We start from the raw sequence: 26,276 nt of genomic DNA, 5'->3' as shown, positions 1-26,276 counted from the left end.
GGGAGTGAAAAATAGAGCTTTAGAGATAACTAGCTCTTACTTGGTACTACTCAGAAGTTCAGCTTCCTGACTCATTTTCCATTCTTCCTTTGAGACAGTCCTCTCTTGATGCGAATTAGTTTATTTCCACTTTGTTTTTTACTGAAAAATGCCCACCTGGCCCTACTGTGGAAGAGAAAAAGGCCATTCAGGAACCTTTAAGCATTCCACTCTCATTCTATCATTGCTATTAATTTTTGTTGGGCTCTGTAGACTTACCACAGTGGATGTGGGTTTGTGCCCAGTCAAAGGTACATCAATTGCCAACATTTTATTCTTTGCCTTTTGAGAATATCTCATACACACAGGCACTTTTACCTTTTCAGACAGTTTTAGAAAAGAGGGCATTGAAGAGAGACCATTCTGCTCACTAAATAGAACAATCCCCCCAAGTCTCTCTCAATGGTCACTTGAATCCTGTTTACTAAGTTGTCATGGTAACTATTCAGCAAAGCTATGTACAGACCCTGATAAATAGGCACAAATGCAGCTCACAGAGTGCAGCTGAAGTGAGAACTCCAGGACTCCTGATAAATTTTCTGAGATTAAAACTGAATAACTTTACTTTTATCCTAGTCCATATTTTTTTTTCTGGTAGTCGATCTATTAAAGTTTGAGAATTCATTGGCTCTGAAATATTTGCATTTTGGCTTCATAGGAGCTGGTTTGCCTTCTCAAAGCCAGTCGCAAATATCTTCAGCATGTACTGTTGAGCCAACCCTCACCAGGCATGACTTCCTCTGAGTAGAAGCAGGAATGAATTAAACAGGCACAGCTTAGGATACCACATGAAAGGCTTGAAATACCAGCAACCTAGAGAAAGCCCGTTTTTGTGCCTCTGTCAGTGCAGGCGAACGTAGCAGCTTTGACTGCTAAAAATGCAACCCTTCCCAGTGGACCAAAACTAAAGGGAGGAAAAAAAGAAATCCAAAGGTAGGGGCTTTATTTCATTGCTGTATTTGAAAGATTTTATCTGACTTGTGGGAACTGCATGTGGTGGAATTGTGAAAATGAGCATATGCAGAGTGGAGGTTGCTGGAAATGTTTCTAGGCATGCAGTTTCCTCACGAGTGGGTCAGTATAGATTTGGATTGCTTGCAGAACTTTAATCTATCAGGAAACCCTTTTCAAATATTCAAGTTGTGTTTGAATCTGTAACAAATCTTTCTGTTAATTCATCAGAACAGTGGCTGATAGTGACATTTGTATGGGGGGAAAAATGGTATGACTTTTTTGATGAGTCTTTTGTTTGAATTTGTTATTTCAAAGAAATCCTCCTCTGTTTTCAAGTGAATATACAGTAACATGCAGTTTGCTTGTGACTTGTTTTAGTACTTTATGTGAACTTTCACGTTAAGTGAACTTTTAAAGAAACTATGGCCACTCTAAAAAAGTAACATTAATGTTATTTTATTAAAATGTGCTTTAATGAATGACTTTCATAAGTTTTAAAGTAGAGAAAAGATTTTAGTTTAACGATCATCTGTTGCATATCATGTGCCTGCCTTACACTTGCATATACACGTCTGAATTTTGCAATCCTACTGGAGAAACCTGATGAGGCACATTTTGTTGAGATTTCACTTGTTACAGTCCAGTAAGGATCATAAAGGAAATCTTAGCTAAAGAAAGTATACAATAAGGAATGTGTGAAATACAAATCTCAATTTATATAGATGGACATGTGAATAGAGCTTGAGGGACAGTCGTTGCCTTCTGTTCAATTACTAACTTTACCCTTATAAATAATCCGTGTTTTACATGTGCAGATCTTTTACATTAAACATAGAACAAAGATTCCATGCAAAACTAGCATCTGAATATAATTAAAATTTATGCTCAGCAGAAATTGAGATTGGATGTTGGGATTAAATATAGTAACACACTCAGAATGTCACATGACTAAATCTATATTTTGAATAAGTCATTATAGTGTCCAGTAAAATTAATTTCCTTTATTTCATTTTATATTTTTTCTTTCCTCAGCAGTATAGTTTTTACTACCTAAGTCGGAAATAGAGAAAAATGATTTACCAAAAAACAAACCTCCCCAAAAAGTGTTTTGCAGCTTTTTACACTTTACACCTACCTTTGCTGTAGCCTTTTCCAGGCTCCTTGGGGCCTCAGTTCTGATCCTGATCTAATATTCACTCATAATAATAATCATAACTGCCTTTATATAGCACTTTGAGGCTTATACAGTGTTTTCTTGACCTGCTACTTCATTTGATCCTGCCTTCAGCCTTGTAAGGTAATAATTACACTCGAGATCTTATTGTCCTCTTCTGATAAATGAAGAAACTGAGGCTAGTAATTGTCAGAGACAGGACTCAAACTCCAGACTTCCTGATACCAAATCCAGTACACTTTGCATCATTTTGCATTTCCACTGATTGGGCTACTAACAGGCTTGAGTATTCTTCTAACCCTGATCCCTTAACAGCCATTCTTTCTGGTCCAGGGATTTGAAGGCCAGGCATTTGAGTTAAGGGCTCTATGTCTCCAGGGTAGAAATAGGGGATAAAGGGGGCAGCTAGGTGGTGCAGTGGATAAAACACTGGCCCTGGATTTGGGAGGACCTGAGTTCAAATCAAAAAAAAAAAAAAAAGAAAAGAAAAAGAGAAATAGGGGATAAAGAATGGGGCTCTTTGGCTAGAGAGCACACATTCCTTTCTGCTTCAGAATTTCTCCTTCTTCCTCCTTTGGAAAGGTAGCCAAAAGTCCTTGATCCCATCCCCTCCTCCTGGAGCAGGACCAGGTCCTTTCTTATGTCCTTTACTTCTCCATTGTCCACCAGAACTTTTTCTTCATCTGCAGACATCCTCAAGATTTCCTTATTTAAAACAAAACTCTTCTGTCATATTTTTACCCTGTCTCCCTTTTAACTACTAGCAGTTTCAAAAGTGGAGTCTATGGGGGTAGCTAGGTGGCGCAGTGGATAAAGCACTGGCCCTGGATTCAGGAGTACCTGAGTTCAAATCTGGCTTCAGATGACAGTTACTAGCTGTGTGACCCTGGGAAAGTCACTTAACCCCCATTACCCCGCCCCCCCCCCAAAAAAAAAGTGGAGTCCATATTCACTGTCATCTACTCAAACCTTGTTGTTGTTTAGTCGTTCATTCCTGTCCAACTCTTCGTGATTGCTGGGGACTACACTGTTCATTGGGCTTTCTTGTCAAAGATAGTAGAGTGGTTTACCATTTCCTTCACCAGTGGACCAAGACAAACAGATTAAGTGACTTGCCCAAGGTCACACAGCTAGTAAGTGTCTGAGGCAGATTTTAACTCAGTTCTTCCTGACTCCAGGACCAGAGCTTTTCTCTACTGAAACATACCATCTTTTTTTTTCTCTTAATAGTATTTTTCCCAGTTCCATATAAAGAGTTTTCATCATTAAACCGTACCATCTTTCAGTTTAGATTCTACTAGCTCTCAATTGAAATTGTTTTCTAAAAGTTCACTAATGGCCTTCTCGGTTTCAATCTGATGGTTCATTCCTAGCATTTTTTCTTCCTTGGCCTCACTAGAACTTAATTAATCAGCCCCTTAAAATTATCTTCTTTGGCTTTCATATATATTACTTAATTTGTTCTCCTACATCTCTTTGTACTCCATCTTCAGCACTGCTTGCTTTAAAAACCAAAACACAAACCTCCAGGAACTCCCTGTTCTTTACAAAACTCTAGGACAGCATTTAATGCTTGCCACGAATTGGTCCTAACTTCTCTCTCTGGCATTATTTCAGCTGATTCCCCTTCTCAGCTGCCTACATTCTGAATTGAACTAGTTTCTATTTAAATGACTTGATGCCCCACTACTTTACCATCTTACTACCTTTGTTCATTATGTGTTCTCCACCTGGGATGTTCTTTTCTCCCGTCCTGTCTTCAAAGCTTAGGTCAAATGCTCCCTATTTGATGAAGACTTTCCTCATTAGACTAACCTTCTCTCACCTCCAGAAATGTCCTCTCTCTCTTTAGACCTTCCAAAATATCTTTTAGCATACATTATACTTGTTTAAATGACTTACACCCCCAAATAAATAAGAGGTTCCTTGAGGGTAGACATTGTTTTATTTGTATCCTCTATTACATTGCTTGTATGCGGTCAATATACTTGCTTTGTGCATGCATGGAAGCTTTGAAAAGTAAGAAACAATACCCTTTTGTATTAAGTGTGTGTTTTATTCATAAACAAAGCAGTATAAATACAGTTCCAGTCTAAATAGTTAAAATATTTCAGCCTTAGTACTGATATTAATTAAGTTGTATTAACTTTTAGGTAGACTGACATGTCTTCTCTCATCCAAATTCAGGTAGCAGTAGCTTTTTCACTATCAGGTTTGGGTATATGCCCCCATACTATTGCAAAACTACTGCTGCTGCTGCTGTGTTAATACTGCTGCTTTTCCTGCTTCTACTACTGACACTTATATAATCTGTTATCATTTACAAACTGCTTTATTTGATCTTCAAATCAATCCTATGAGGTAGGTCGTCCAGGAATTTAAAGATAAGGAAATGGAAACAGCAATAAATTATTTTCCCAAAGCCATTGGGACAGCTGGGTGATCCAGTAGATAGAGCACTGGGCCTACAATCAGGAAGACATGAATTCAAATATGGCCTCACTCAGAGCAGCTATGTGGCGCAGTGGATAGAGCCCCGGTCCTGGAGTCAGGAGTACCTGAGTTCAAATCCAGCCTCAGACACTTAACACTTATTAGCTGTGTGACCCTGGGCAAGTCACTTAACCCCCATTGCCTCACTAAAAAACAAAACAAAACAAAAAAACCCACCAAATATGGCCTCACTTATTAGCTGTGTGACCCTGGACAAGTCACTTAACCTCATCTGTAAAATGGGAATAATAAGATTATTTACCTTCCAGGGTTGTTGTGAGGATCAAATGAGATAATATTTGTAAAACAGCACAATGTCTGGCACATTGTAGGTGCTTAATAAATGATGGAGTAGATGAGACTTTCTCATTTGATTTACAGGCTGTGTGATCCTGGGCAAGTCACTTAACCTGAATTTCCTCACCTACAAAATGAGGGTAATAATAACACCTACCTCCCACAATTGTTGAGAGGATTAAATTAAAGTGGTAGCAAACTGTAAAATGCTATAGAAGTGCTTATCTTTATTCCTATTACCACCATTGAATGTTAGAGAGACATTTGTGAACTGGGTTGTTATATCTCTAACACTCAGCAAAGTCTCATAGGACTATTGGGAGGAAAGCACTCTTTTAACTTAAAAGTGCAGTGTAATTTCAAGTTCTTGTCTTAGTTATTTTATGCAGTTAGTAGAAATAAAAAGTAAATGAGGGAAAGAAAACCCCAAGTATCAATGTGCCACTAACAAAAATTAGCTCTTCTGGTGAGATCCACTCTCAGAAGATTTGTCCCAGATTCATCATCTTTGAAAGGACAAACTACTTGCTCTCATTCCCCATCACCATATTTGCAGTGCCAGACATTTCTTCCATCCCTGTTTTATCTACAAGACTATACTATCCAGACCTTATGTTATAGTGTTATAAACTCTGAGTAAAACTTTCAGGAATGAAAGAAAAATGACTTCATTGAAAAGTAAAGAATGGCCCTCCTACAGGCAAGGTTGCAGCTTATTAGGAAATTGAAAAGTGGGGTTTTTCAAAGAAAGATCTATCAGAATGTGTCAATAGCACATTTGAGCAGAAGTTTTTAAATACTTAGTTGTTGTGAGGTAGTGACTGCATGATGAATAGTTTTACCTAAATGCCAACACAAAAATCTTGGTTTTAATGTGGAGATTGGTGGTGAGGAAAAGACCAAAACATGTCCGCAGTCCATTTGGAAGCTTGTCAGTGTTCATCTGTTTAGTCTTGGCAATACCCATGCAATCTTTAAAGTAGAAACTGATATTCCTGAAAGTTTTAATTAAGCTTACTGCCATCATATCATAAGACTTGGAAATGTTCAGGTTTTGAATGTATGAAAACATGCGAACAAGGGTGAGATCATTTCTGTGACCATTATAAGACTTGTTTCAGACACCTTTAGGCTGTGACACTTCTAGAAGATTATTTGTTGTAAAGCACTTAACACAGTGCCTGGCCCATGGTAGGCATTATACAAATGCTAGCAATCGTGATTATCATCATGACAACAATGATGTTGATGTTGTTTAATATAGTGGACTATATATGGTATATACCACTAGGACATCAATAAATTTGCCTCTAAGTTTTATAAAATGTTCAAATATAGTCTTATCGAATTTTTGCCAATTACAAAAACAATTTACACATGTTCCACATGCAGGTGTAGATTAAGGAAACATTACTTTGATTTAGCATTTCCATCCCTAGTGCCCTCAGCAAATATACAGGGCCATATACAGTGTGGTACAATGGGAAGATTTGGAGTCAGGACAGTTTGAAGTACTTGGCCAGCGTGACCGTAGGAAAGTCCCTTGTTTTCTGTGCCTCCATCTCCTCTATCAAATTTTAAGGGTTTGGATTGTATTGGATCACCCCAAGATCTAATTCTGTGATCCTGTATAAATCAAACACCTGCATTCCATAAAGAATCCATCTCATACTACTCCGGGTCTGTAGCCATTGTGTGGCATCTGTAGACCTTACTTTTTGTCATCCCTTTTGAAATGACTAACCATGGCTCTGAAGCTGCGCCAGAGGGTATTTCCTGTGTTAACACAAATAGTATCACCAGCAGTTATATTATTAAAACTCTTCCCCTTCTCTTGTTCAGACAAAACAATAGCTAATATAAAATAGGCATTCAAACTCGGTACGGAAGGAAGGAAGTCCTTATCTGATGCTGGAATCATATTGTGGTATGACGCTGTAGCAAATTAAAGTGAGGATGAGGTTGTTTTCAGAAGACCTTCATGATTTGTCACAGAGTGGTTCACATTTTTTTTTCTTTTCCTAAAGAGATATCACGTGGAACACCACTAATCCTTGGAAGTCCTGCCACTAGAAGCCTCTTCCATCAGTTCTTTCCTTCGGTAGTCATTCAGGGATTCCAGATGATGTTTATTCACTATGTTGAGCAGAGGTATCAGTCAGCTGTAGGAAGGACCACAGAATCTCAGAGGGGGCTTCAGGGGCCATCTCATCCAACCTATACTTGAACAGGAACCCCCACTACTATAGACTTGTAAAGAGGGAAGGGGGGCAGGGAGAGGGAAGAAGAAATAAGCACTTGCTATATGCCAGGCATTATGCTAAGCACTTTACAAATGTGATCCTCTCTATAATCCTGGAAGTTAGACAGATTTTTTTTTTTAAGTAGTGAGGTAAAAACAAAGCAGAGAATGGCCAGATTTTTATTTTGAGTATTCATGTGGATGTCATAATAGTATTCCTTCTTTAATCATGTTCATTACAAACATGTTTGTTCCACGATTCTCTAGTTTAACTGGCAGCATTTGAACTCAAGTAAGTGGAATGTCTCATTCTATATCTATTCTGCTTTAGTATGTTACCCCATACATCATCACCTAGTTAGAGAGAGTGTGTGTGTGTATGTGTGTGTGTGTGTGTGGGGGTATACCTGTTCTCAAAATGTCATCTAATAGTCCTCTAATCACAGAAAAATACTCAATTTTAGAACATACCTAACAAAAATAGTTATCCAATGTTTGCTGAAAGACTCAAGGATGAATCCACTTCCATCAAAGCAACCCATTTTAATGTTGAATATCTCTAATTCTTACTTTTTTTTTCTTTACATCAAGTCTAAAATTTCTTCTAGTCAACTTTTATCCAGTCACTTCTAGTTCTGCTCTCTGAGGCCCAACAGAATAAATCTAATCCTTTCCCCTCGTGACAGTCATTTAAAGACTTTGCCAGTTGTGTTCCTCCTTGGTTTTCTTTTTTCTCTAGGCTAAGCACTTCAGTTTCCTTGAAACAATCCTCATATGAGTTATAAATGACCCCAAGTTATTTAAAATTCAACTTGGTTGAAAAAATTAATAAAGATACTTTTAAAAGTGTTGTCAAATTTCTCTTTACATCCAAGAAATTGAAGGATTTAAATACTGAATCAGAACAGGATGAGCTACTGAAGGAAATGACATTCAATATCATTATCCACAGGTCAAATACATATTTAAGAATGGCTTCATACAATAAGAAAAATAATAATAGTAACTGACATAAAGCTCTTTAAGGATTGCAAAGCACTCTACATACAACCTTTCATTATAAGCCAGCCAGGTGATAGCTTCTTTTGTTTCTTTTAAACCCTGTTCCTTTCTTTGATTACAAATAATGGGCTCTCATCAGGTTTCTTTTTCATTTTTTAAAAAAATGTTTTAAAATATTCTCTTAAAATCTTTGCCAATCAGGTCATGAGTTGCTATGGACTTTAAAACCATTCTTTCTTATGGACTCACAGGAGCTATTAACTTGGTGAAAAGTTGCCAAGTTGTGAATAAAAGTAGCATGGAATCATAGAACTTGGGCCAGGGGGGATGGGGAGAGAAGGGGAAGGAGAAGAAATTGAGATTTGTTCAGAGTTCAGTGAGGACAGTGTCATGGAACTCTGAAGACCAGAATCACAATTAGGTTCCGTGAGTGCTGGGTCACAGAGTCTTTGCAGCCCAGCACCCACGGAGTTGGGAATTTAGGATGAATAGAGTTCTATAAGTGTACTAGAGGATGGGAATAATCCGGCCTTTGAATGTCGGCTGACCTCCTGTTTCCTAGCAACTCAGAGCTGCTCAGTGGAATATTTTGTGGTGTTCCTAATTTATACTTATCAGATACTGGCTGTGATCTAAGACTGGCTAATTTCCCATTATGACTTGTGGGCAGTCACTTTAATACATGAATAAGAGGGGGGAAAAAGATTCCTAGGAAGCTGCATTCAGTTGTATACCCTCCAGATCTCCTCCCCAGCCTCTTCTGAAGTAGAATTTATCAGTAATTAAATTTTAATATGCTTTTTTCTCTCATTTCAGGCTTAACATTTAGGCACAAAACTTTTTTTTTAATTTTTACAAAATTGTACCGTATTTTTAAAAATTCAGATTATAACCTATTTATAAATGTAGTCATTACCTCTTAATAGTCTTAAAATGAAGAGTAATCACCTAATTCTTCAGGACCTAATTTTTCTCCCATATTTAACTCAGAGTGGGACAAGATGATCTCCAAATTTTTATTTTTTTCAATCTAGTGGTTCCAATTCTAATTTTAAAAAAAAATATTATTATAAATGTTTATAAATTTATTATAATTACTTTAAAATATTTTTTAATTCAGTATTACTCTTTCAAATATCTGTCAGCTCTTTGGTGGCATCTATAATAACCATAGTTCAGATTCTTCTGAATAACTAGACTTGGTGTATCTATCCTCTAATGTCTAACCCCTTTTGTCTGCTCACTGACTACTACCTTTCTGCTGATGTCATCTCCCCTCCACACTCCATGAATATTCAAATAGATGAATATAAAGAGTAGAGCAGCTGACCACTCTACCAAACTGAGACCAACCCTCATAAGGGCCTGGAGAGGAGGGACTGAGTTTTAGTTTTCTTTTTAATCCCTCAGTCACCAATCACAATGTCTTTTAAACCTAGATGTTACTCAGTACATATTTGATGATTGAAGAATAAAGCCTTTCCTGCTGTAGTAACTGTTTTTTCACAAAACACACATCAGTATCCTCAAACCTAGGGGTTTGAATAGAATAGGGTTCCTAAGGTAAATTTTTTCTAGGGTTTAAGTCTCCTAGATTTAGAGTTTATAGCAAAGTAGGTATTCTGTCACAGTCTTGCAGGTTATTTCCAGATTATTTAGGCAGTATCTACAAAGAAGACTTAAATACCTTAAAGAGAATTAAATATATTAATGTGGTGTATACACACATTTATATATGATATTATCTCTGTACTAGATAGCAACATCTATTAATTTGACTTGAAACAAATGCAGTAATGACCCAAGATGATATGTTTCAGTTTGGTTTTTTTTTTTTTTTTTGTCAGGGGTTTTCTGAGAATAAAATTTCTTAGGTCCTGAAGGAACGGGCCGCTTTTTAATTTCTTCTCTTCTTTGGTATCATCTTATTCATTTCTCCATCACTCTTTATTCTTCCCTCCCTTTCCCCTTCTCCTTAGATTTAAGGTTTTACTGCAAGTTCTACTTGTTGCCATTATGCTGATTTTTAAGTTCTTTCATGTTCCCTTTACCTGAATAAAAAGAAACTGTCTTCTTTCTTAAAGAGAAAAAGGTGAGAGAGAAAAAGTGTGTGTATGTATATAAATAAATATATATTATATGTATTATAAATATACTATCATGTTATAGAAAAAAAAAGTTAAGTTTGTGGGACTTCTTTTCTTGTAACCAGGGTGATTATGCATCTGGCAGAGTGCTTCAAGGCCTTAGTGACTTTGATTGGGTATACTTGTGACAGTTTTCAAACGACAGCTGTCCTTTTAATTAGGATTTCACAGCATGACTTTTCATACTACGTCTGGAGCTGTAGTACAAGGGGATACAGCTGACCACTTAACAATGTGGTGGACAGAGGGAAACAGTAAGGGACAGAGGGGCCAGATTGAGTTTTATTTTGGGAAGATTAAAGGCTTTAATTAACTTCCTTAGGAAAAAAAAATGCAACAGACTATATCTATACAAATGGGAAGGAGGAGGTTCCGTGGAGATTTCCAGATGGGAGATATATTGAATCTCACCTTCTGTCACCTTTACCAGAGAGGACTATTTGTACAGCTTACTCCATACCTTTCTCTTTTATATCCTATTTCTATATCCTTTCTCTTTAAAAAGCATTTTAAATGAGTCTCAAAATAGATTTGAATATGTCTTCGATCAGTAGAACCCTTTTACATTTCTGTAAGCTTTTGAAAACTCTGCTTAATCAGCATGATGTCATTTTGGCTTTTATATGCCTCAGATGGATTTCTCTGTGTGTGTGTGTGTGTGTGTGTGTGTGTGTGTGTGTGTGAGAGAGAGAGAGAGAGAGAGAGAGAGAGAGAGAGAGATTTCTCCAAGTAATATCTAAGAATTGCAATAGAACTCATTGATGCCTTATCTTTCTTTTAGCTCTTCTCATCTACCTCCCAGAGTCATTATAAGGTTTAAACGAGATAATAATTATGTTTTTTAAAAATTATAATAGTATTTTATTATTTTCCAGTTTCATGTAGAGATAGTTTTCAACATTTGTTTTTATAAGATTTCTAGTTTCAAATTTTTCTCCCTCCCTCCCCAAGACAGAAAGCAGTCTGATATAGGTTATATATGTACAATCACATTAAACAAATTTCTGCATTAGTCTTGCTGTGAAAGAAGAATCAGAGCAAAAAGGGGAAACCTCAAAAAAGAAATAGTATGGTTCAATCTGCATCCATATTCTACAGTTGTTATTTTTCTGGATTTGGAGAGTCCTTTGGATCTATCTTGTACCATTGTATTGCTGAGAAGAATCAAGTCTATCACAGTTGATCAACACATAATGTTGATGATGCTGTGTATAACGAGATAATAATTAATTGTAAAACTCTAGCAGAGTACCTAGTGATAAGAAATACTATATAAATGTTACTCATTATCATTATCATTATTATATCTATTGTGGGGACCAATTTTTAATTGGGGAGTGATAGCTAAGCGGCTCGAGGCAATATTGGGGCAAGGAAGGAGACCAGCAGCCTCCCTCAAAACAGAACAAGATTTATTTTAACAAGAACGAACTTAAAAAAAAAAACAAACACAAACAGGATCAGTAGGATCAAGGGAAAGGAAATAAAATGGGGAAAGGGAGATTATAATACCTGAAAAAATACCCCAGGAAAAATACGCCCAGGAATCAGCTGAAGATACACAGCAGAATGCCTGTCGCTTTCCAGTTTCCACCTAGAATGCCCAATTCTCCTCCCCCAAACCTAGAAACACCCCACACAGTCCCAGCCAATGGGATGGCCGCTCTGACAGTCACATGACTGCCCTCACTAGGCTTCCAATCATTATAATTTTGCCAGGCCCGTGTAGGCGGTTGCGAGTGGTGATGACGTGAGGTGCCAGAGCCTTGGCAATGGCTACTACCATTGGTTGGTGCACCGTGTGGTTTGCGGAGCCCCAGGCCAGTATGTGCAGAGGCATAAAAACCTCGAATAACAATTAATTCTTTACACTATGATTCTATGGAAGAATTACTTTAAGGGAAAATTTTTTATAATAAATTTTTAATGCTATCTTTAATTTTAAATGGTCTACATTTTCCAATATAATTCTTCCTTCTTCCACTCCTAGAGAACCATTCATTTTAATAAAGGGCAAAAAGAAGGAAAAAATAGTTCAGGGGGCGACTAGGTGGCGCAGTGGATAGAGCACCAGCCCTGGAGTCAGGAGGACCTGAGTTCAAATCTGGCCTCAGACACTTTACACACTTATTAGCTGTGTGACCCTGGGCAAGTCACTTAACCCCAATTGCCTCACCAAAAAACAAAAACAAAATAGTTAAACAAAACTAATATCAAAAAAGTTTGCCAGTATTTACAGTGTTCCATATCTGCATAATCCCTCATTTCTATAAGGAAGAAAGGGGGAAGGTTTCTTTCTTTGCAAATGAATGTTTAAGCAAAGTCTATCTTTGTAATAGTTACTGTTATACAAGCAAGTCAGAGAATTTTCTTCATGCATTTCTCCCTTGTTTTTTAGTACTTGAGAAAAGTTGACTACGAAAGAAATCCTGTTTTCCTATGAACTTCTGTCAGATCAGGGAGGTACTGCCTTAGAAAAATTCCCCAGGAGAAAAATCCTCCTAAGACTTGATGAGGCCAGAGTGTGTTAGGTTTTCTGCTGCTAGAAGTGTTTAGACAGCTCTCTTGGAGCTAGCAAAAAGTGCCACAAACTCAAGAACCTCCTTGCTGCCACATCTTCACTTCTCGGGTCACAGTAACTTCTTCCATGCTTGGAAAATCCCTTCATCTGTATTTGCAGCTTCTGGAAAGTACACTCCTTATTTTGGCCTGGGCGTTCCAAGGGAAAATAGAACTAACCTTCAATAGTATATTTTACTGATTGGTATTGATTGTTATTCATTCGTTTGAAAATTATTTGTTGAACACCTACTAGGTGTAAGGCACTACATGTAATATAGTGGGGGAAATACAACAATGTGCTATATATAGTCCCCATTCTCAAGGATCTAGCACAGTGTACCTCAGCCTGTCGAATCTTTTAAGTTTCAAGTTTAAGGTTCTGTAAAACTAAATTGTGTCACACTTCATCATCTATGTAATAAGAGTTGTACATAATGTACATTTGAATTTTATTTAAAAGGAGAGATGTACATATCTAGTATTACACAGCCTGTCTAGTTGCCACTGTTTAAAGTGCCCTAAGAATGATGTGTTAGGTTTTGGGGTTTTTTTAAGTTCATTAAACTCAAAGCGTTTCAGCTTTATCAAAGGGCACATTCATCAAAAGGACTATAGAAATTCAACATAGGACACTGGGCTTGCAAGCTCTCGTTTTGCAATTTCAAATATGCAGAATTCACCATAACATTTTTTTGTAAATTGAGTCCAGTAAGGGACAGAAGGGTTTGCAGAGGTGAGGAAGAGTTGTGGATAGTATTTGACTTCAGTTTGGTTTTCACTGCCAGACTAGTTTGCATGACTGCAAATGCCATTTCAGCCGTTTTGCCAGGCCAAACTCTTCAATTCAACTCAGTATCTCCCTGCCTATTTTCTCTATTGATAAAGGTCTTTAAAGTGGATCTCTTGTGCACGCCTGCTCTTTAGCTTTTATTCTTAACTATAAATAATCATTTTCCTCCTTCATAAAATATGCATAATTCTTTCCCCCCAAAACTGAGTATTGACTACATCTACATTTTCCTTTATTGTCCCCTTTGACTACTTCTAAGGCAACTGGCTTCCTTTATATTGTTAAACTTGTATAGCTCCTTTAAAGTATATTGTTGTTTACTTCTCAAAACAAGCCCTACTATATTTTATAAAGAAAAAAAACTGTACAGCAGAGAAGCTGTCTTTGATTCAAGGTTACACAGTAACTATTAATAATCATATTGGTTATTTGATTTATAATCAGTCAAGAATTTATTAAATGACTATGTTCTGGACATTGGTTATTAAAAAAAAAACACACAAAATAATCCATCCTCTTCAGGAGCTTATAGTCTGTGGAAGGAGGTATACATAGCTGGTACATGTGGATGGCTAACAAATATGATATGCTTAGAACTATAATTGAACCATCTGTGATTTCATCACCATATGGAGCTATGCAACCTTGACCTAGTAGATCATAGAATCATAAAGGTTACAGATTTAGAAGGGACCTCAGTGGTCATTTAGTCCAGCACTCTTGCTTTATAAATAAGGATCAACAAAAATGGAAATAACAAATGTTGGAGAAGCTGTGGAAAAATTGGAACACTAATGGTTTCTTGGTTGAGTTGTGAACTGATCCAACCATTTTGGAGATCATCTGGAACTATGCGCAAAGGGCAATCAAACTATGCATACCCTTTGACCCAGCAATACCACTACTAGGGCTTTATCCCAAAGAGATCATAAAAAAGGGAAAAGGACCAACATGTGCAAAAATACTTAGAGCAGCTCTCTTTGTGCTGGCAAAGAATTGGAAATTCAGGGGATGCCCATCAATTGGGGAATGGCTGAACAAGGTGTGGTATATGAAGGTAATGGAATACTATTGTGCTATAAGAAATGATGAGCCTGCAGATTTCAGAAAAACCTGGAAGGACTTTAAGTGGACTGATACTGAGTGAAGTGAGTAGAACCAGGAGAACATTGTACACAGTAACAGCAACATTGTGCAATGATCAACTGTGATAAACTTAACTCTTTTCAGCAGTACAATGATCCATGACAATTCCAAAGGACTCATGATGGAAAATGTTCTGCACATCCAGAAAAAAAGAACTGTAGAATCTGAATGCAGATTGAACCATACTGTTTCTACTCTTTTTTGTTTGTTTGTTTTTTGAGGTTTTTCCCTTTTGTTCTGATTCTTCTTTTACAACATGTAAAATAATGCAGAAATACGTTTAATGTGATTATACATATATAACCTATATCATATTTCTTTCTGTCTTGGGGAGTGGTGAGGAAAGGGAGGGAGGGAGAAAAATTTGAAACCCCAAACCTTATAAAAACAAATGTTGAAAACTATTTTTACATGTAACTGGAAAATAATAACTACTTTATGATTTTTTAAAAAAAGTATCAAGCATAGAGAAGTCAAGTAATTTGAATAGGATCATAGAGCCCATATACATCAGAGGCAACATATAAGTACAAGTACAGTGTCCTATTGATACTTGAACTGGAATCCTATGCAGTTATCTCTAATATAATCATTCATCCTTTATTTGAACTTGTTACTTCCTGAGACACGAGTCATTCTGCCTTTGGACAGTTCTTTTAGTAACTTTTCCTTTGTATGAAGCCAAAGTTGGCCTTGCTACTGCTTCTATCTACTTCTTTGGCCTTTGAGGCCAAACCACATAAGTCTGATTCTTGGTCAATAAGACAATACTTCAAATATTTGAAGAAAGTTGTATGTCCTGCCCCACTCCTCTTCCTCTCTTGTATCCCTTCCCAGTCTTCTTTAGATTTAATGTTCTCAATTCCTTCAAAAATGTTCCATATGATATGGCCTTGAGACATGCTCTGTCTTGTCAGTGTGTCTTATCAACGGGACGCCCAGAACTGAACAAAATAGTCCAGCTGTGGATTACAATAGAAATGTCACTTCCCTTGTTCTGGATGCTGTCCTCTTAATTCTACTTAAGACTGCATTTCCCTTTTTGGCTGCTGTGTCACAGTGACTGGGATTACATCCCACTAAAACTCCTAGATCCCATTTTATAAAAATGTTGTCTAGCCACACTTCCCCCATCCCAGATTTAGAGTTCATGAAATGTTATTGTTTTATGAGACTTTGGAGTTCTTGACCCTTTTATTTTCTAAATGAAATGAAATGACTTGCCCCAAATCACAGCTGTTTAATAGCAGAACCAGTACTAGAACCCTGAACTTAAGTGATAAATTGTTCCTTCTCATATGCCATGTCACCTTATAGCATACTTCATTCCATCAGTTCGTTATGTGTCATATAGTTAATATTAATAATAGCACATATTTTTGTAGGTTTTTAATTCACTTTACATACTTTCCTATTCCATCCTCTCAAGATACCCTATGAGGTAAGTGCTGTCATTCTCTTTTGAAGGTGAGAAAACTGAGCCTTGGAGAGGCCAAGAGACTTCTCTGAGAGAGGATGCCAACAGATGTTTTCCTGACTCAGCATTCTGTCCACTAGTAAACTCTGTAATTACAGAATAGGCACATAGCTTAATGCTACTTAAAGTCTCACCAGTTAGCGTCAATTCAGAAATCAGCAGAAAACCAAAGGATATCTCCCCAGTATTCTTGCCCACCAAGGAATAGTAAATAAATAGGAAACTTCTACTTTGTAGAATCGAATATTCAATAGAAATCTATATAGATAATTGCTGATCTAGTGTTGGTGGCACTCTGGTGACTAAACTGTTCATTTATGTTGTCCATTAGCATCTATAATTAGCATTTATGTTGTCCAGTAGCATTGTAGGGAGACGTCTAGGGCTCCTTATTCTGTTCAACTGTTAGACAACTGAATTTCCACATTATGATTTAGGAATGGAATTCCTGACCCCAGGTAACCTAGAAAATTTTGTGGTAGGAAATTTTAACATCACTAGGCTTTTAGCAGTACACTCTAAATGGTAAGAACTATATAAGCATCCACAACAAGTTTTTTCTTGATCTATATGCTCCTCAGCTGTCTGCAGTCTTTGAAGCTGTTGATCATTCCTTTCTCCTTGAAGAAAATCTGTTATCTTAATTTGTGTGACAATGAACTCTGGTTCTTATCTCTACCTTCCTTCTCCATCTCCTTCAGTGACTCCATCTTCCTCCTCTACCCCATGCCCCTCAAATATGTTCCTTCTACTAGCATTTTTGCATATCACAGTGGGGGGGGGCAGGTAACTGTGTGTATACCTTATGTTTTAACTTTATATTACAAATTTATTCAGAATTCTTCGTGTTAGTCCTTTTTTCTGGATGATAAACATTACATCACCTTTCTGACTCAGATGTAATATAAGGAAGTTGGAATAGATAATCTTTAAGGCCCTTTCAGCTTTAAGTCTGATTATTGATTACAGTGGTCCTGTAAAAGACAAGCAAATTAAAACAAAAGTAAAACAGAATAAACATATCTTTACCTAAGACTGTTTCTTATACTCATGTTAAATTGGCCATTCAGTCATCCTTATAAATTCATGGGTGACTATGAAATTAATGTCTCACATATTGGAAGAATTATGCTTTTTTCTCTATAAATATTTAGAATTTTCCTTGATATGTAGACATTCCCATGTGTAATTGTAATTCTTGGACGAGGGGCATGCCATTTAACTTCCCTGGGCCTTGGTTTCTTCATATGTAAAATGATAGAGTTGGCCTAGAATGCTTCTGATGTTCCTTCCTCTTCTAAATCTATAATTCTATGAATCAGAGACCAAGGACTCTTAGAGTTTTATTGCTGACAGGAATTACAGAGATGATTAGTTTAATCCCTTACCATTTTAAGATGAAGAAACTGAGTACAGAAAAGGTTGTAACTTGTCCATAGTTACATGCCAAATGAATAGTACTCATTAACTACTCTTCGTTTTACGTTTTCTTTCCTTTTTCCTTTAATGGATGACTAGATATCATTTTTGGTTAGACTTAAATATGTACATCGTACATGAGAAATAGCATTAGTCTGGAATTTGAAAATGAGAGGTATAGGCATCAGTGGATTTCATTCACATCCTAACTCTGCCATACTTATGAGACCTAGGGACAAATCATTTCCCCTCTCTTGGCCTCAGCTCCATCATATCTAAAAGGAAAGATTTGGACTTTATGGCCTCTAAGGCCCCTTACACCCCTAAATCCCTGACCCTAGCATCTTGTGCCATATTCCATATTCAGTGAAGATAGAAAAGATTAAAATAATAGTCCTTGCCCTCAAGGAGCTTAAAGTCTATCAGGAGACCCACAAACATGTACATACATAAGTTGCAAATGTATACAAAATACTTATGAGGTTATGTAACAGGAGAAAGTCCCAGTAACTAAAGGAATCAGGAAATACTTTTAATGTAGAAGATGGTGCTTGAGTTATGTTTTGAAAGAAGCCAGAGATGGAGATGAAAGAGTGCATTGAGATGGAAGATAAGAGTGGCACATGTTGCATGTACTATAGAGTAATGAGACTGTAAGAAGGCCAGTTTGATTGGTGGGGAATATAATCAGACTAGAAAGGTAGGTTGGGACCATGTTGGGCAGGGCTTTAAATGCCAAACAGGAGTTCCTGTTTGATCTTAGAGGTCAAGGTGAGCTGCTTGAGTTTATTGGCGAGTAACATGGTCAGACCCACACGAGAAAGGCAGTGTGTGCTTTATCTGTACCGTTCATCTTATTGCTTTATATTTGCCGGGAACTTTAGTTCCCTAAGGATTATTCCAAAGCCAACATTTTCTAAGAATTTGTTTCCATTAGAAAACACTACATTAAGATTTGTGTGCTAGTTTTATGTATTCTACTCTTTTGAGGGCAAAACCCGCTGCTATACAAAGATTACATAGGTCACTTCAAAAGTATTGGCACCAGGCAGTGTTTATAGCCAGGTAGAACAATTAGCAAATTAACTGTTTACCCTTCTCTTTTGTAAGCTGTTAGTAAACTAAGGTCTTCTGTCTTGATGACAGCGTTTATCTTTTGGGCTCATATACTGAAATTGGTCCCCTAGTGTGAAATATAAGACTTAGATATTTGAAGAATTTTTATAACTTCAATCCAATCCAGTAAGCATTTTATTAAATGACTGCTATGTGCCAGGCATAATGCTAAGTAAGTAATTAATAAAAAGGAAGACAGTCCCTGCCCCCAAAGAGCTTACAGTTTAATGGAGAGAGGCAACAAGGAAAAGGAGGCAGAAAAACAGGAGAATAGGGAGACAAAGGTGGGGTGCCCAGTGTGGGGACAAAAGGGAAAGGAGGCTAAGGAAGTTTGTAGCAGTCAAAAGTTTGAGTCGGAAGCATGGTGGAGAGTTTAGAAGTGATGAGTTTAACCTTCAAAAACACTTTAAATTGCTAAGGACTTATAACTACAACATAACTTATAACTACAACAGAAATATTTAATTAAATATCTCACCCAGGAACCAGAAAGGGTGGGGGGACAATGTCTTAATAATGCAATTTTTTAAATGGATAATTTATGTACATCACAGGATTGTACATAGAGTTTGGAAGGGATCTGTAAAGGCATAAAGTCCGGCCCCAGGTTTTTTCAGTTGAGTAAACTGAGGCCTAGAGAGATTAAGTGACTTGCTCAAGATCACATAGATACTAAGTACCAGAGATAGGATCTGCATACAGGTACTCTGCAGCAGCAATGTTCTTCAGACTATATGGGCACATATAGATTTTTTGTTTTTGTTTTTTCGGGGAAATGGGGGTTAAGTGACTTGCCCAGGGTCACACAGCTAGTACGTGTCCAGGGTCTGAGGCCAGATTTGACAGGTCCTCCTGAATCTAGGGCCGGTGCTCTATCAACTGCGCCATCTAGCTGCCCCAACTTTTCTTTTTATTAGACATGGTTTGGAGTTTCCATTTATATTCCTCAGCTCTATGTAGGCATAAAATAATTGCAAGCATGCTCAGCAGTTCATGCACACACTCTGCCCCTCGGATGTCCTGGAGAAATCTGATACTTAACATGCCCCAAACTGAACTTCTTTTCCTGCCCATCCCCATTCCCAGACACTCTCCTCTTCCAAATCTCCCTATTTCTGCCAAAGGCACCACCATCTTGCCTCTGTCAGGTCTGTTACTTCAGCATTAGCTTCAACTCCTCACTACCCTGATCCCTTATATCCAGTCAATTGCTGCATCTTTTCATTCTACCTTCATGACACCATTTATCTCCTTTCCACTCAAAAAAACAAAAACAAAGCACAGACCTTTCTCTTCTCTAAATTATTGTGCCAGCCTCCTAATTGGTCTCCCTGCTTCAAGTCCCTCCCCACGGCAGTGCCTCCTACCTACAGAAGCCTCAGTGATTTTCCATAAGTGAAGATGTCTGTATGTCTCCCCTACTTAGTTAACTCCAGTGACTTCTTACTACCTCACAATAAACTATAAACTCCTGTTTAGTTTTTAGTGCCCTAAGCTGACTGGCCCTGATCATTCTTTCCGATGTCATTGGACATCAGTCCTTTTCTGTTCTTCACTCAGAATACCAGCCTTCTCCCCATGCTTACAATACTTTGCCTCTTTCCTTACACCTCAGAGAGTTCCCTTTCTTTTAAGACTGCAATTTTCAAACCTTTTGGTCTCAGGACCCTTTGTATTATAAGATAAATAATAAATGTAAAAAAATGCTATATTTATATATTTGCCATATTAAAATTAAAACACAAAATATTTATTATTGATATTTTAAAATATGTATTTATAATATACCCACTACATGTTAATATAAGTAACATTTTTATTTAAAAATATAACTCTTTTCTGAGACCAAAATGCAGTGAGACTAGTGGCATTTTAAATATTTTCGTAAATATCTTTAATGGCTGGCTTAGATAGTTGGATTTTTCAGCCTGCTTCTATATTCAGTCTTTTGTGATATATTGTTTTGTTTAAAGTTTATAAACAAAATCCAGCCTCAGAGATAGATATATAGTTGCCAAATAGAGGAGTATTTTAATGGGAAAATACCCTCTTACCAGGAAAGAAACAACCATTTTTGTAAGCACGTATCTGCAAAGGTGCTAAACATTTTACAATATATCATTTGATCCTCACAGAAACCTGGGGAGAAAGGTGCTATCGTTGTCATTCTCATTTTGCTGAGGAGGAAACTGAAGCAAATTGAGGATTAATTGACTTGCCCAGATTGAACTCATTTCTTCCTCAGTCCAGGCTCAGTGCTCGATCCACTACAATATCCAATTCAATTCAATCAACATTTATTAAGCATCTCCTATGTCCCAGGGACTCTGTTGAACACTGGGAATAAAAAGAGGCAAATGGAGTCCTTACCCTCAATGGGGGAAACAACATGCAAGCAAAACTATACAAAGCAAGTTCTATACAGGTTCAGTAGAAGATAATTAAAAGGGTTTAGGGAAGGCTTCCAGTAGAAGATGGGATTTTAGTTGGAACTTAAGGGAAGGCACCTAGCTGTGTCCATAGTTATGAAAATAGTTTTGATTTCTAGGACTCCTTGAAAGGGTTTTAGGGACCCCCAAGATCAACTTAAGCTGCAGCTCCAGCAGGAAGGCCTTCCTGATTCTTCCAACTGCTGGTGCCCTTCCTTCCAAACCACCTTGAATTTAACTACTTTGTATATAGTTGCATTCATTCCCTTTATATTTAGGTCATCTGTATTTCTAGAGGCACTGCTTTTCCTCCTCTTCCCTGCCCCCTAGATAAATTCCTTGAGAGTAGGTATTGCTTCACTTCCCGATCTTGTATCCTCCATGCCTGGCACACAGTAGACAGCTAATGAGTGCTTGTGAATTGATAGCTTAATTGTTTGCTCAGCCTGACAGCCTTATTTAGGGTAGAGAAGGATGGGGTCTGAACGCTGTACTTTCTTTCTCATTGCCTCCCTGGGAGTCATGTGACCCTCTTCCTCCTTTTTTCTCCTCCTCCCTTCCCCCCTCCCCCTGAAGCCAGAGAAAGGAGAGGTTTCTTTTCTGCTTTATTTCCACAAGTGACTCAAGACCCCCAAATGTCCTTATCTGGAGCACACGGAAGGTGTGTTCTGTGAGTACGGGATGGCCTCCTTGCTGACCTAATTATTCTGCCCAGTGCTTTGAAGGTCAAGAAAATGGCATAGCCTCCTTAATGAGCAGGGCTGAAAACCATTTAAAGCACGGGGTTCATCTGATAATATTTAATAACCGCCCTGATGGAGCTGAGGCCAGTACAGGGGGTAGCTCCCTTGAAGATGTCTGATAGTTCCTATGTTAGAGCCAGGAAAAAAAATGTAGACATTAGAAGCAATTTCTCAGCTGGTTAATGGGCAAGGCATTTTTCTTAATGAAACTGTTTTTAAAGACTTTTCAGAAAAGCTTGGGCTTAGAAACTGTGGTATCCTTGGCATAAATAATTTCTTCTAGAATGACTAGCCCTTTACATAAATAAGAATGTACTATTCATTTTATTAAAGTTGAAGGATTGTGAAAGGATGGATTTGGGGGAAGAGTTGAATGCGTGTAAACAAAAGTATGATTGCATACTAGGGGTAGTTTCTCAGTCCTAGCTAATTCCACCTCCCCCACCCCCTCAGTTTGAAACCTAAAAGGTCCAAGTAGTAGTTCTTTTTACTAAATGCAGTATTTCTTATTTTGTGCTTCACTGTGGAACTTGCCTGGTGACAGGGACATACATGTCATATGTAAAACTTGAATGAATTCCTCTGAATTAATGAGTTAATAGGTAAAATGATAAAATTTCAAAGCAAACAGCAGTTTGAGTGAACCCTTTTCATTTAAATCATTCTCAGAATTTGAACCTTGTTCATAGAAGTGAGAAAATGGCATAGATAATACACATGATTGAATTTTGTTTTATTTATAAAGCATAGTGCTAATAGGTACTCCTTTATCTGTTTGAAATTTAACTGAAATCAAGCCCTTCATAAGAAAACCAGGAAAAAAGACCTTTTAGGCCTGAGCTCCCTGAAATTTGGGTCTGCTTTGCAATTTAGTGCCTGTGAGCTTCATGTACATTTTTGCAGTTTGCCTTTGGTTTGAAAGCCCCTGTGACTTGAAATTGAGGAGACCAAATAAATCAGCAGTAGAGGATATTTACCCCTGACACTTGAGCTAGTGAATATGGCTCCCCCTCAGAAACAAACCTTAACCATTTGTCCCCAGCTAAAACTCCGTGTTTCCTCCCTGCCAGAGACTTTTCTTTAGTTGTTCCTCCAGTTCTGAAAAAACTAGTTACCAGTCAAGACCAAAGCACAGCTGAGAAGTTTTGAAAGGCCAAGTGCTTTAAGTTGCTTCTTAGCCTGGCTCCTACTGTGTTTTCTTTCAACATTAAGTTCACCACAGGGAAAAAAAGTTGAGACCAGAAAGAACACTGCTATTAGAAATGTAGTATTTCTGCCATGATTGTAATGTATGTTGCCCACAGTGACAATCAGCCTATAGACCCTTCTCCCCACTCCTCCAGTTAAATTATCATGAACCGGGGACAGAAACACAATCTCAATGGGAGACTGGAAGTAGCAATAGTGTTTGGTGGCGGAATCTCACTGCCCTGTTCTCTCTCTCTCTCTCCTGTATCAAATCCTACAACCACACCACACTAATTATCCCCAGAATGGGAGGGGTTGCCATGGTGACTGAGCACTTTTTAAAGCACAGGAATGGTGTTCATTATTGTTCAGTGTCTTTAGCCCTGGGGAAAAGGTCAGTGTGTAACTGTTGTTTTCCATATGAATTTTGGCCATAGAGCCAAACGGGAAGGCAGTGGGGACTACCTAAGAGAAGGTAAGGTGGTAAGTGTTTCTGAGCTTTACAGTCAAAGTGTGTGAAAATAGTTGGTTTTAGTTTGCTATCCTGACTCTGCAGCTAAGTGATTAAAGAACTCCTTTTGACTGCTAAACAAGGAAAAGAAGAAAAGAGAAAAGTAGTGAAGGGTGTGCTTTTTTTCTTGGTATGAGTCAGGTAGAGAGTCTTTCCAAGCACAAAATACTTTTTTCTTAAAGAATTTGAATATCAGATTTATTATCTTTACTTTTGAAATGTTTGTTTGAATTTAGAGTTAATGAAATGTATGAGCCTTATCTATACTTTCTCCATCAGTCTTAGAAACTACTATTCTTAAGATAAATAATTTTTGTTTAGGTAAGTAGGCAAAATAATTTTCTATGTAAATAACTTTCTGTTCAAATTTAATTTTGTAGTAAAAATATTAGAGATAGCTAATCAGTTAATCATTTTATAGTGATCTTAAGAACAAGATTGTTAGATATTATAATTTGATACCTGATATTTGGTATCACAAAATAAGATTTTAAAAAAAAACTAAGTTTGGAAGATCTATTTAGACTTCTAAGTTATTATAATAATTATGTTTCTAATTCTTTCTTCAGTCTGTTAAGCCTATTTTAAATAATTAAGAGTAAAAAAAAAAAGTAGGGCCAGCCTTATTTGCAAGGCTCTGTTCTTGTTAAAATAGACTGTGTTTGTTGTTTTTGCAAAACAATGATTCTTCTTTGAAATGTAACATTGACTGTTTGAAGAACTTGTAATTATTTCATCTGAAACACCAAGACTCAATGTTTTATTTATTTTTTTTAATTTTCATTGTCTTTGGAAAAGTTGTTTGTATAGATAGTTTTAACCTTAGCTTTGTATTGACTGGCTGACGAACTAAACAGATTTTTCTCTCTAGAAACACAGAATAAGCTTCTTCTGTATTTTTATACTTTTAAAGCTGTTTATGAGGCTGCCTGATAATGGCAAGATACCAATGAAATGAAAGGGAAAGGCTGATTAAACAAACAAAACCAGTGGCTAAGACACTGTAAATGTGGCACTTAACTTGCCTGCCTTAGTTGGCTTCATTCTGAAGAAATATTGGTATTTGGTCAGAATGTATGTGTTTTAAGAAACTCAAAAGATGAAGGTGAGATTTTTTTTAAAAATTTATGTCTTTTTGGCCTAATTTCTTATGCCTTTAATGAAATAAACACGTTACTTTCTTCTCATACTATTTATATAGATAACTATAATTAACTTGAGATTAATAGGTAGGTTGGTTACCAGGCTAGAAATTGAGAAACACTTGAATGTCCTTTTTCCCTCTTTCTGACCTCTCCATTGATCACTTCTATGACCCTGAGCATACAAGACAGATGGCCCCATTGGGCTACAATTTCCTTGTCTATAGTGATATGTTTAATATTAGGTTGCAGGTGCAAAAAAGGTGGTGTCCTGATAATTCTCTGAGGTTCTTGAGGAAAAATGCTTTGTAAAATATTCTGGTGGTGTTCACTTTATTTAAAGTTTACTCATTTCTCTTTAGATGCCAGATCAGTTTGATCAAGCACTAGTGCTTAACCAACTGAAATATTCTGGGATGCTGGAGACTGTGAGAATAAGAAAAGCTGGGTTTCCTGTCCGAAGACCCTTTCAGGATTTTTGTAAGAGGTAAATAAGGGTTCTGTTGGACCATTTTTTTGTTTGTTTGTTTTGTTTTTACGGGGCAGTGAGGATTAAATGACTTGCCCAAGGTCACACAGCTAGTAAGTGTCAAGTGTCTGAGGCTGGATTTGAATCCAGGTCCTCCTGAATCCAGGGCTAGTACTTTATCCACTGCACCATGTAGCTGCCCCTCTGTTGGACCATTGAAGTACATTGTATCCTATTATTTACAAGAGGTTTTGGAGAACAGAAAGTTAGGGGAAATTCATTACACCAACTAAATATGGAATGTTCTTCACAGGTATAAAGTACTGATGAGAAATCTGACTCTTCCTGAAGATGTCAAGGGAAAATGTACTGTCCTGCTTCACCACTATGATGACACTAATAGTGAATGGCAGCTTGGAAAGACTAAGGTGAGAATTACTGTAGTTACCGTTTCATGCTTATACCATCACTATAATTGTCATATCTCTGTCACCTTGTTAAAACAGTTGTTCTGTTAGTTGAAATCCATAAACATTCCAGTATTCTTTTCTCTTAAATACATACTCTTAAGCTCCATCAGGACAGACATTGTGTCTTATCTAACCCATATGTTTTCCCTACCACCTATCCTGGTGTTCTGCCCAAGCTAATGCTGATAAATCTTTGTTGAATTGGATGGTTTTATTAAACAGCATTTTAAAAAAGGCAGCCTGCTTTTTGCATATAGAATTTCTTAAGAATTCAGGCCATTTTATTTTATCAAGCATTTGCATTTCTGTATCTGTAAATTGAGTACTACTTTTTTTTTTTAAGTGAGGCAGTTGGGGTTAAGTGACTTGCCCAGGGTCACCCAGCTAGTAAGTGTTAAGTGTCTGAGGCCGGATTTGAACTCAGGTACTCCTGACTCCAGGGCCGGTGCTCTATCCACTGCACCAC

At 37.3% G+C, this 26,276-nt stretch overlaps 1 protein-coding gene across 1 annotated transcript in view; it reads left to right on the top strand.

Annotated features, from left to right (window-relative positions):
- MYO10 (myosin X) overlaps positions 1–26,276 on the top strand; it is a 246,035-nt gene that overhangs the window by 170,503 nt on the left and 49,256 nt on the right. The window contains exons 20-21 of the mRNA XM_043971604.1: positions 25,234–25,358; positions 25,654–25,768. Of these exons, the coding sequence (XP_043827539.1) occupies positions 25,234–25,358; positions 25,654–25,768 (240 nt within the window). The remainder of the gene's footprint in view (positions 1–25,233; positions 25,359–25,653; positions 25,769–26,276) is intronic.

This window comes from Dromiciops gliroides, chromosome 1 (assembly GCF_019393635.1).
Source record: "Dromiciops gliroides isolate mDroGli1 chromosome 1, mDroGli1.pri, whole genome shotgun sequence".
NCBI classification, from domain to species: Eukaryota; Metazoa; Chordata; class Mammalia; order Microbiotheria; family Microbiotheriidae; genus Dromiciops; species Dromiciops gliroides.
This window is presented reverse-complemented; position numbering and strand designations above follow the sequence as displayed.